The following is a 12,780-nucleotide window of genomic DNA, read 5'->3' as shown; positions in this document are numbered from 1 at the left end:
GAGTCATTGATAAAATCTAATCCTAAAATGCCAACATTTTATTTGATTCCCAAATTACATAAAGATTTAAACATTCCACCAGGAAGACCTATCATTTCTGGCAATGAAGGAATTTGTGAAGCTGTGTGTGACATGATAGATTTTTATCTTAAGCTATTAGTGTCATCTTTACCTTCTTATATCAAGGACACCACAGCTGCCTTACAAAGACTTGACAGCATAGTATTGGAACCAAATATGATGATGGTTATCACCGACGTAAAACCACTCTACACTTCTATCAGACATAGTGATGGACTGAAAGCAGTTTCTTTTTTTTTCTCAAGTGATCTTGAACAACAATTGGTACAGTTGATACTAACATTATTGGAATACATCTTGACTCACAACTGTTTTATTTTTAAAGGAAAGACATATCTCCAAACGCAGGGCACGGCAATGGGGGCATCGTGTGCCCCCTCACATGCCAATCCATTTTTGGGAGCCTGGGAACAAGAATTATTCCTCACAGAACCAGATGTCGAAATTCATAAAGTGCAGAATTGGATGCGCTATATTGACGACATCTGGTTTCTGTGGGAGGGGACATCTGTAGATTTGGAAAATTTTATACAACGCCTAAGTATGAACAAATCCAATATTTTCCTCACATATAAATATGGCACAGAAGTCGATTTTTTAGATATCAAGTTCAAAGTAAAAAATGATGGCTCAATTGACACTGATGTTTTTCGCAAGGAGACCGTTCGAAAAACCTTAAGGACTTGTTAGTCCATAGTCATTGTCAAGGGACTAAAATGAATGTAAAGGAGAATACTGTGAATGGCTTTTATCCTTGTGGCCTGTGCAAGGCATGCTCTAATATTAGCAAAGCAAAAACATTTAGGGGATCTAAGGATACTAGGATTTATACCATCAGACCCTTTCTAACATGCACTTCGAAGGCTGTGATATATTAAGCGGAATGCCAAGTGGCAAGTTCTATATAGGTCTTACAACTCGTGAATTGAGAATTCAGGTAGGAGAACATATTAGCGGTATTAAGAACGCTAAGTCGACTATCCCCTCTGAACCGCTCAAGACAATTCCTCGACATTTCAAGGAAAATCACAATTCAGACTCCCGTCATCTATGAGTTAAAGACATTGACCAAATTGATCTGGGATTAAGAGGAGGTGACCTAAGTAAAGCATTGGCAAAATTAGAACGCAAATGGATTTATTAATTTGGCACTGTGACAACTTTTGGCTTAAATGAGCACTTTGGTTTTAATGCATTTCTATAATTTTAACATCAACATGGTCGGTTTTTAATTCAAAAAGGTTAGAAGTGTAAGAATTTATATTTTAATTAAATATATACATTATATGGATGTTTGGGTTGACCGCAATACTATAGTAAATTGGCATATAATTCTCCATGGTACCATATTCTTAAATGAAATAGTTTTGGAACATTATCTCCAATTGAGTGATACTTATAATGTTTTTCATCTCATTTATAGTATTAATTTTCTGGTTCTGACGGTATGAACCTTGTGAAAAAGTCTTGGAGAAGAAGAATTTATTTCCGTTACTTGCTCAGATTCAGTGACAACTATCAAGTACAAGAAAGGACTCGTTTGGATGGTGAAAATAATTATTTATGAACCATCATCAAAAAGAAAAGGAAAGAAGGAAAGGAAAAATTGCATAGTATGATTCTGACTACACGATATAGGAGAAGAAACTCTTATTCCCTCGATACTGATGCCTCAATAACCGTCTAATATTTAAAAACAAAAAAATGTCCTCAAATTACAACGAATCCCTTCATATGTATTATCTTGAAATTTAATGGTAATGTGTGGTAGGGTAAACAATAAGATTGATGGGTACGGTATATAGTCAGGTAGATTGTTTTATGTGTCTATCTTAGGTACAACAGACTAATTTAGGGCATGCTGCGAATATTAATTAATTATATTTATTGACATTCACGTTAACACCATTAATCCCTATATATATATATATATATATATATATATATATATGTAGGTTATTTTTTATTCACATCATTTTCACAACATATAGCCATTTAAATTTTACTACACTTTGTAAGTAATTCAGAATTATTTAATTTCTACTTCTATACACTCACACACTTTTTCACACACACACACACACACACGCACTCGTTTAAATTATAGACATTTTATTAAAATGTTGTATCTATATACACATACACCTACCTACATCAATTTTTTATACACATTTGTTCACAGAATTATTCAACAATTTATAATTCATATGATGTATCAGCTCTATGTCCTAATGCTGACACTAATGGACTATAATTGAAGTTATTCTATCTTTGTATGACAAGCAACTTTGACATTGTCTGTCAGTCCATTTGGGAGTATTTATCTAATTGGATGATTACAGTTTATCTATATATACCAATGATAATGTTCAAAAAACCACTGAAAGTGCCAATCATGTCACTGGCAGACATGTGCTGCCACTCTTTGAAAAGAATTGCAGAGCAGGTAAGCAATGAGGTGGTGAAGAATAAATAGTAAATAGGCGTCACTAATGAAGTATGAAATATGTCTAGAGCTCTGTTTAGGTAATTAATCTGAGTGCTTACACACACAGTAAGGCTGATCAGTAGGATCCAGGACAGAGGGCTCTTCAGAATGGGTTCTCCAGCAAACAGTCCCTTAATAGCAATTCCCAATCCTTTCATGCATGAGACAGACAGAGCTCCAATCACAGAGCATATGGAGATATAGACTAGTATATTGGACTGGCCATGAGTTGGTGCAACCACAAAGATTAGGATAAGTGACACAATGACCACGCCTGTAGCAAAATGTAAGAAACCTGTATCAGCTAACTTGATGGAAATTTCATTTAAGTTTTCAATCTCCTCTTCTTGGGGGGCATAGATGACCATTACTGTTGATACCAATATACTCAGCAAACAACCAATTTTCCCATGAAGGTTTAGTTTTTCACTTAGGATATATGAAGACAAGATGGTGCTGACTAATACACTTAAAGCTCCTAAATGGGTCACGAGTGTTGACGGAGCAAAGGCATATGCAGCAAAATTTACAACTTCGCCTGCACCCATTGATAATAGTCCAGCTCACCACAGCCATTCTTTTAGATACGCATGGCCACCTTGACCTGCTCTCATAGAGCCCTGTCTTGCCAGCCGCAGAAGCCCTTTCTTCTTCAGTATGAAATTGCCGCCGATAAAAATACTTGAGCTAATCGCCAGGCTGTGCCCAATGTAAAGGGGGCTTTACACGCTGCGGCATCACGGCATAGTGATGTGTGCTGCCACAGGAACAATGAACAATCTGCGTCCTGCAACAGCAATGATAATCGGGATTAGAACGACCTGTCAACGATCAACGATTAGGTGAGTAAGTTTGATCGTTAATGGTCGTTTGTGCGTTTCACACATAACGACGTCGCTAACGAGGCCGGATGTGCGTCACGAATTCCGAGACCCAAACGACATCTCGTTAGCGATGTCGTTGTGTGTAAAGCCCGCTTTAAGTTGGCTTTACATGTTGCGACATCGCTAGCGATGTCGCGAGCGATAGCACCTGCCCACGTCGGTGGCGCATCACGGGGTGATCACTGCCGAAGCAAACAATATCGCTACGGCAGCGTCACAAGCAATTGCCTCTTCACCGACGCTAGTGTGGCCGCCGAACAATCTCTCCTTTAAGGGGGAGGTTCGTTCGGCGTCACTAAGCGGCCGACCAATAGAAGCGGAGGGGCGGAGATGAGCGGGCGGAACATCCCATCCACCTCCTTCCTTCCTCATTGCGGGCGGCCGCAGGTACAGTGATGTTCCTCGTTCCTGCGGTGTCACACATAGCGATGTGTGCTGCCGCAGGAACGACGAACAATCTGCGTCCTGCAACAGCAATGATAATCGAGATTAGAACGACCTGTCAACGATCAACGATTAGGTAATTTTGATCGTTAACGGTCGTTCGTGCGTTTCACACGCAACAACATCGCTAACGAGGCCGGATGTGCGTCACGAATTCCGTGACCCCAACGACATCTCGCTGGGGTCACGTAAAGCCAACTTTAAAGTAATATTTTCCTTTGTCTTGGCTCATCTTGAAATGCTGTTAGTCTACCCACATTGGTGTCTGTGCTACAAGCTGAGATTCATGGGGATCCGCACACAGTAACTTCTTATCTGGAGTCTTCCGGTATCTTTGCCTACCACTCCTATACCGCCACTCACTCACCCTCCAATTAACGGGGCTGATCTCTCCATGGGGCCACAGCTGGCGGCTCCCAACTCCGGGCCTGACGTCACTACGGCTTCGCCAGCTTCCTGCTTCCGGCAAATTATAGACATTTTATTTTATTTTATTAAAATGTTGTATCTATATACACATATACCTACATCAATTTTTTATACATTTTTGTTCACATAATTATTCAACAATTTATTATTCATAAGATGTATCGGCTTTATGTCCTAATGCTGACACTAATTGACTATAATTGAAGTTATTCTATCTTTGTATGACAAGCAACTTTGACACTGTCCGTCAGTCCATTTGGAAACATTTATCTAATTGGATGATTACTGTTTATATATATATATATATATATACATCTAAAACGTCACTATTAAACAACTACGTGTATGATCCATCGCTGTGTGCATGCACTGTGATGGCTGGGGAATCCTCTTCTCTCTGTACAGCAATGAATGGTAGCGCTCACACACATGCGGAAATTCAGGCATCATGTTGCCTGGATACCTGTAGTGGTTGGGAGGTGGGTGGGAGTCCATTTGGCCGGAAAGGAGAAGCGGACATTTATTTCTCAGGTTCACATTGTGCATGCGTTGCGATGGGATCTATTCGCAGTTAAATTAATAACTAATAAAGGTTCCCATTTATAAATTTGACAATATGGTACTGCATCATTAGTAAAGAGTGTGTAATCACGAAAAGGTCTGAGCGGTGGGGTGACTGCGCATGCGCGGACATCACCGCACTAGTTGTGATGACGACCGTGGCTGGCATGTCCACTGATCAGACAAAAAGTGAATTCCTCTGTCACTTCCGGTGCGCCCGCTAAATACGTCTTGTACAGGCGATGACAGACAATTACATTCAGCTGAAGCTACGCTGTTAATCTAAACCCTCTATAAACAGGCACAATTGTAACAGCACTGTGTCTATATGCCTCCTGATGAAACGGGAGTGAAACGCGCATCGAGGCGCCCGGTGTTTGCCCCCCGGATGACAGATTACAATTGAACAATATGATTAGTACTATTTATTCAGCTATGAATTGCTTTTTTGTTATACTAATAACAATAATCTCACCGTTATGTTACTTTTGTACTTTTACATACTGGTATTTTGAATTGACTAAGTGATTTTGACAGTGTTATATACCCACTAGAAGGTGGCCCTATTCTACGCATCGGGTATTCTAGAATTTACGTATTGTGTAGTTAATGTATGATTTTTGTTATATATATAGATGTTGTTGTGTGTAGTTACCAAGTATTTGTGTAGGGCGCTGTACATGTTCTGGGTGTTGTCTGGGTGTGGCGGGGGGGTGAGAGCGGTGTTGTTTGTGTGTTGCGTGTGTTGCGTTGTTTGTGGAGCGCTGTGTGTCTGTAGCGTTGTGTGTGTATGTGTTGCGCGGTTTGTGTGGGTGTGGTGTGTTTTGGGGGGAGGTATGTTTTGTGCAATGTGTGTGTTGAGCGGTATGTGCGTATATTTATGTATGCCGCGGTGTTTGTGTGTTGGGTGTTGTGTGTGTGCAGCGTTGTCTGTGTGTTTGGGTGTCTGTGTAGGGCGGTGTTTGTGGTTCCCAGTGTGTGTGTGGTGTGTTGTGTGTGTGTGTGTGTTGGGGGGAGGTGTGAACCTCCCATCGTGCTCCACCCCCCATGCTGCGCACCCCCCATCGTGCTCCATCCGCCATGCTGCGCACTCCCAAATGTGCTCCATCTGCCATGCTGCGCACTCCCAAACGTGCTCCATCCGCCATGCTGCGCACTCCCAAACGTGGTCCATCCGCCATGCTGCGCACTCCCAAACGTGCTCCATCCGCCATGCTGCGGACTCCCAAACGTGCTCCATCCGCCATGCTGCGCACTCCCAAACATGCTCCATCCGCCATGCTGCGCACTCCCAAACGTGCTCCATCCGCCATGCTGCGCACTCCCAAACGTGCTCCATCCGCCATGCTGCGCACTCCCAAACATGCTCCATCCGCCATGCTGCGCACTCCCAAACGTGGTCCATCCGCCATGCTGCGCAGTCCCAAACGTGCTCCATCCGCCATGCTGCGCACTCCCAAACGTGCTCCATCCCCCATGCTGCGCACCCCCCATCGTGCTCCATCCCCCATGCTGCACCAGCATCAGCCTCTCTGCCCCCCTGCCCCCAGCATCAGCCTCTCTCCTCCCAGCATCAGCCTCTCTCCTCCCAGCATCAGCCTCTCTGTCCCCAGCATCAGCCTCTCTCCTCCCAGCCTCAGCCTCCCCCAGCATCAGCCTCTCTTCTCTCAGCCTCCCCCCTCCCAGCCTCCCTTTATCCAGCCTCCCCCAGCATCAGCCTCTCTCCTCCCAGCCTCCCCCTCCCAGCCCCCCCAGCATCAGCCTCACCCAGCATCAGCCTGTCTCCTCCCAGCCTCCTTCCTCCCAGCCTTCCCCAGGATCAGCCTCTCTCCTCCCAGCCTCCCTCTTCCCAGCCTTCCCCAGCATCAGCCTCCACCTCCCAGCCTCCCTCAGCATCAGCCTCCCCCAGCATCAGCCTCTCTCCTTCCAGCCTTCCCCAGCATCAGCCTCCACCAGCATCAGCCTCTCTCCTTCCAGCCTCCCCCAGCATCAGCCTCCTCCAGCATCAGCCTCTCTCCTCCCAGCCTCCCCCAGCATCAGCCTCCCCCTCCCAGCCTCCCCCAGCATCAGCCTCCCCCAGCATCAGCCTCTCTCCTTCCAGCCTCCCCCAGCATCAGCCTCCGCCTCCCAGCCTCCCCCAGCATCAGCCTCCGCCTCCCAGCCTCCCCCAGCATCAGCCTCTCTCCTCCCAGCCTTCCCCAGCATCAGCCTCTCTCCTCCCAGCCTCCTCCAGCATCAGCCTCTCTCCTCCCAGCCTTCCCTAGCATCAGCCTCCCCCTCCCAGCCTCCCCCAGCATCAGCCTCCACCAGCATTAGACTCTCTCCTTCCAGCCTCCCCCAGCATCAGCCTCTCTCCTCCCAGCCTCCCCCAGCATCAGGCTCCCCCTCCCAGCCTCCCCCAGCATCAGCCTCCCCCAGCATCAGCCTCTCTCCTTCCAGCCTCCCCCAGCATCAGCCTCTCTCATCCCAGCCACCCCCAGCATCAGCCTCCCCCAGCATCAGCCTCTCTCCTCCCAGCCTCCCCCAGCATCAGCCTCCCCCAGCATCAGCCTACACCCTCCCAGCCTCCCCCAACATCAGCCTCCCCCAGCATCAGCCTCTCTCCTTCCAGCCTCCCCCAGCATCAGCCTCCCCCAGCATCAGCCTCTCTCATCCCAGCCACCCCCAGCATCAGCCTCCCCCAGCATCAGCCTCCCCCAGCATCAGCCTACACCCTCCCAGCCTCCCCCAACATCAGCCTCCCCCAGCATCAGCCTCCCCCTCCCAGCTTTCCCCAGGATCAGCCTCTCTCCTCCCAGCCTCCTCCAGCACGCCGTGCTCCTCTGCCGACACTCACAGATCCGATCGCATACACTCACACACACACACACCCGATCGCATACACTCATACCCACCCGATCGCATACACTCACACACACACGATCGCATACACTCACACACACCCGATTGCATACACTCACACACACCCGATCGCATACACTCACACACACACCCGATCGCATACACTCACACACACACACACTGACGATATTGCACATACGCGCTCACACTCACAACATCCGGAGATACCACATGCTTCTGGCCATGTGATCCTCCGGCAGGTCCTGGAAGCTCACAGCACAGTATCGCCGCCGAGAAGCAAGCGATATCTCCGGATGCTGTGAGTGTGTGGATGCGATCTGATGTGTGTGTGAGGTGTGTGTGAGAGTGAGTGTGTGTGTGTGTGTCTGTTGTTATGTGTGTGCGTGTGGATTTTCCGCCGCTGCAGGACCTTGATGCGCTGGTAACTATGCTACCATGGTTACCAGCGCATCCCGTCCCCCACTTGCACGGGAGCCCACACCAGCATACGGCGGCAAACCCCAGCAATGCGAGGGTATGTGTCGGCTGGGTTGGCGGCGTATGCTGGTGTGGGCTCCCGGGGGTACAGTACTCACCTGGGAGTCGTGTCTCCGTGTCAGTTCGGGGGATGCGTGCGGGGGGCGGGGCCAGAGCGAGCGTGCATTGCGTGAGGGGGTCGGGGCGTGGCCGAGTTGCCAATACGTGCAGGGTGCCGGGACGAGAGGCCAATCCGTGTGGGGGGCGGAGCCTGTGCGAGCGGCCGGCCAATCCGTGTGGGGGGGTGCCAGGGCGAGCGACCAATCCGTGCGGGGGGGCGGGGCCATGGCGAGGCCAGCGGCCAATCCGCTTTGTGTCACCGTAAGGACACAATTTTGGAGCAAGACAGACAGACAGACAGACAGACAGAATAAGGCAATTATATATATAGATATGGAGTAAATGTATCCCTGGGTTCTGGTTGTCTGCAGTTACTAAAATATAGAGACCAAAAAATCTAATCCTTAGAAGGCTATGCTAAATCTGTTATTAGTGTTTTGTGAGTGATCTGGCTGGTGAAACCGCTGCGGAACACCTGCTTATTTTAAGGCCCTGTGCGCACTTACCGTTTTTTTGCCGCGGATTTCTTGCGGATATGCTGCATGTTTCGCTGCAGAAAATGTTCATAACATCTCTGCAGTGAATCACCAGCAAAACCTATGGAAAAAAAAAATGCTGTGCGCACTATGCGGAATTTGACAGTTGCATGTTTTGCTGCAGGATTCCCGCAGCAAAAACAATTGCATGTCATTTCTTTTCCGCACGTCGCTGTGGGATTTCACTCCATTGACTGCCATGTAATCGTGAAATCCGGCAGGGAATAACGCAGACAGCAAATTCTGTGCGGTTCATTGCGTTTTCCTGCGTTATTCCCTCCGGTATTTCGCGGTTTACCTGCGGTAATGTACATCGCTTGCCTGCGGTTTGCAGGGAAGTGATGTCATTATGCCAGGAAGAGGAAGTGGAGCAGAGAGTAAACACACACACATCACAGACACACACAGACATAGAATACACACAGACACAGACATATAGAATACACATAGAAAGCAAACGGAAATATAGAAAACAAAACACGTGGGCTCCGCTGTATATTTACCATCCAGCCGAGGTAAGCACACAGCGGCGGTCCGGTATTCTCAGGCTGGGGAGAGCGAGGGGCAGGGTTAATGTCCCCCGCCTCCCTCCCACCTCCCGCAGCCGAGAATATCAGCCGCAGCTGCCCCGGGACTGTTGCATGCATTATGCGACAGTCCCAGAGTGTCCCCGGCTCTTCTTGTTGCCGTGATGCGGTGGCAATCAAGGTAATGTAAGGAGTTAATGGCAGCTGATCACCGCCACTACGTCCAGGCTTGATCATGGCAGCATCTATGTGACAGCTTACATGATCAACCCGTAAGTAAAGTGAAAAAACACACACCGAAAAATCCTTTATTTTAAATAAAACACAAAAAAGCTCCTGGTTCACCCGTTTATTAACCCCCCCGAAACACACAGCTCCGGCGTAATCCACGTCCTGCGATGCTTGCCAGCCGCGACTGACACACAGCGCTGAATGCAGCCTCGCAGAGAGGTAATTACTGGTCATTTCCCACGGCCGGTAATTTGAACTCACTGCCGACCGTGAGAAATGCAGCGTGTGCTCACAGGGACTCTATATCTATCTATCTATCTATCTATTCTTCTATCTATCCCTCTGTCTGTCTATCTATCTATTCTTTTATCTATTCTTCTGTCTATTTCTCTATCTATCTATCTCAGAATGAAATTACTTTTTTATTTTTTCAATGTGCTTTATTGCATTGAATGCAATAAAGCACATGCACCAACCCGCACGCGACAAAACCGCGGCAATACCGCGAACAATAGCGCGGTAAAACTGCGGCAAACCGCATGCGGTTTTCGGGTGCGGTTTGCCGCGGTTTTTTACCACGGGTGCGGTAATCTTTCAATGCATTTTCCAGTGCGCACATAGCCTTAAACTGTAAAAATTGTTTATTAATATATTTAATAAAAAATATTTTTTAGGATTAAAATTTGGAGTTGCATCTGTTCTGATTTCGATCAGATATGTTTTATGTAATGTGTCCTTTATTCAGCAGCTTCCTGTAATTTCAATACAATCAGTGTTTCATCAGCAGCAGATCATCATTAGAGGACTAGGTGTCATGTGTCAGTCAGTCAGGCTAATCTATGTAACCCCACCCCCACCACTGATTGGCAACTTGCTGACAATATACAGTGTACACAGGAAACTGCCTGTCAATGGTGTGGATGGGGTTATAGACAACTCAATATTCTGACCACTGCTACATCTACAACAGAGAAAACAGATATTCTATCAAAACTGCATCAAGCAGTCCAGTAAGTACCGTATTTTTTGGATTATAACACACACTTTTCTTCCCCAAAATTTGGGAGGAAAGTGAGGAGTGCGTCTTATAATCTGAATGTAGCTTACCGGGGTGGTGGAGAGGGGTTGCAAGGGGCTGGGGGAATGCTGCAGTGGCTGAGCTGGTGTGGGGTCTGCAGAGGCTGGTGCGGCTGTGCAGTGTCAGCAGCTGCTGTGCAGGGTCTCCGGCTGCTGCAGCAGCTGTGCGGGGTCTGCACGTGGTCTCCGGTGGCTGGTGCTTGGGATTCTGTGCAGGGTCTCCGGGGCTTTACTAGCACTGCAATTCGGGCGGTGAGGACTTCAAATAATGCTGCCCGGCGTCGGCGCATGCGCAGTTGGAGCTCTCGGCTCAAGCTCTCATCTGCGCAGGGCCGCCTCCAGCCCATTGATCTCCATCCAGTGGACTTCAGGAAAATGGTGCCCGGAGGTGGTGCCTGCGCAGATGAGATATCGGCTTGCCATTGAGCCTAGAGCTGAATCTGTGCTGACTCCGGGCGCCATTTCTATGAAGCCCTCACTATCCGCAGCCGCCAAAACATCAGCCGCCGCAGCCCGAGCTCCAGCACAGCTGCCATAGCACGGCACAACCAGCCTCCGCCGCAGCCCGAGCCCCAGCCTCCACAGTAGGAGCAGCCGCTGCAGCTCGACTCCAAGCACAACTGCCCCAGCATGGCAGCACCAGCCTCCGCCGCAGCTCGAGCCCCAGCCTCTGCCGCAGCCCCAGTCTCCGCCACAGACCCAGCCTCCCCTGCAGCCCCAGTCTCCACCGCAGCTCCAGCCTCCGCTGCTGCACCAGCACAGCCTCCTCCACCACTGCTACTACCTCATCACATAAGACACCACCAGATTACAAGAGAGACCGATTTTTTTTCTTTTCACCTTTTCTTGCTATGAATTTGAGGTGCGTCTTAAAATCCGGTGAGTCTTATAAAACGAAAAATACGGTAATACATCGCTGTCATCAGGCTCTCTGCCCCTACATTATGCTGTTCTCAGATTACAAAGCAAAAACCTGCTGATAGATTCCCTTAAATTCCATCTAATATTATATATTTATACAAACTGTACTTACCTCTCCTTAGAGAATTCTTACTATTTGAATGACGTCTGGACTTAGGAGATTGAAGCTGTGAGGATGTTTTCTCACCTACAGGCTTGGAATGATCGATCTAAAAATAAGGGGTCATTTTTTTTAATTATACAGTTTTTAAGACGTGGTCATAAAGAGCCATTAGCAAACATGACATCTTGGCACAGAATGTTATTATGCGAAATAGGCTTTATCTTCCTTATAGGGTTAACCCAAGATAAAGAAAAAAATAGAAGCAACAAATACAGTTAAAAAGCAGCATTTCATTTTTATACATTTGTTTACAACCTGGAAGCAATGATTTGACCATGTGACCAATAAAAACAATCACTGGTAATGCCAGTAATTATGATACGTGGCCACTAAGGTCTGTATTCAGCTGCAGTGGTTACAAAGAAGGCCCACCACTGCTCTGGTGAAACAGGGGATTTAAAGAAAACCTGTCATCAGACCAAAAGTGACCAATTTTTGCTCTCATTTTATTTCCACTGCTCCTGAGTATTCCTTTTGTGTTTTTTTTTTTTTTTAATTCACCATACAGTTCCAGGGATAAGGAGCATTTTTTAATAATAATAGTAATAGTATTTATAAAGGGGTGTGGCTAAGATGATAATAAAGCAGAGCAGGCTAAAGACACCCCCGCATATAGATGCCCCTTTTAAAAGCCATAAAATTAGCTTTAAACAAAAAGGATGCAATAGAAGAAATGATCTTGTCTTTATCTTGTGGGGTATAATTGGTTTGGTAATGCTTAGTGATAATGACCCTAAAAAGGTTGAATCAGCTATTTAACTCAATTGTAACAAATATATATATACATATGTACATAATCACAAAGAGTTAGGGATATTTGGCTTTCTGGTGAAATTTATGGAAAACGTAAAAAGTTCACTGTACAGTGATATTTAATAATGTCTCAATAACTTGTTATGTAGAAAAAAGATTCCGGCGTTGCGTTAATACAAGAGCTTTATGTTATTAATAATAAAGCCAAATTTCTTAAAAGATCAAAGACCAAAGATCTATTACTAGC

At 46.7% G+C, this 12,780-nt stretch overlaps 1 protein-coding gene and 1 pseudogene across 2 annotated transcripts in view; both read right to left on the bottom strand.

The window, feature by feature from the left end:
* Positions 1-12,780, bottom strand: part of SPATA6L (spermatogenesis associated 6 like) — a 118,553-nt gene that overhangs the window by 11,452 nt on the left and 94,321 nt on the right. For both annotated transcript variants that reach the window (XM_075339810.1, XM_075339818.1), the window contains exon 9: positions 11,730-11,826. In XM_075339810.1, the coding sequence (XP_075195925.1) occupies positions 11,730-11,826 (97 nt within the window). The remainder of the gene's footprint in view (positions 1-11,729; positions 11,827-12,780) is intronic.
* On the bottom strand, positions 2,425-3,260 carry LOC142303379 (magnesium transporter NIPA2 pseudogene; annotated as a pseudogene).

This window comes from Anomaloglossus baeobatrachus, chromosome 1, assembly GCF_048569485.1.
Source record: "Anomaloglossus baeobatrachus isolate aAnoBae1 chromosome 1, aAnoBae1.hap1, whole genome shotgun sequence".
Taxonomy (NCBI): domain Eukaryota; kingdom Metazoa; phylum Chordata; class Amphibia; order Anura; family Aromobatidae; genus Anomaloglossus; species Anomaloglossus baeobatrachus.
Note: the sequence above shows the minus strand (reverse complement) of the source record. Positions and strands in the feature narration are given on the sequence as shown.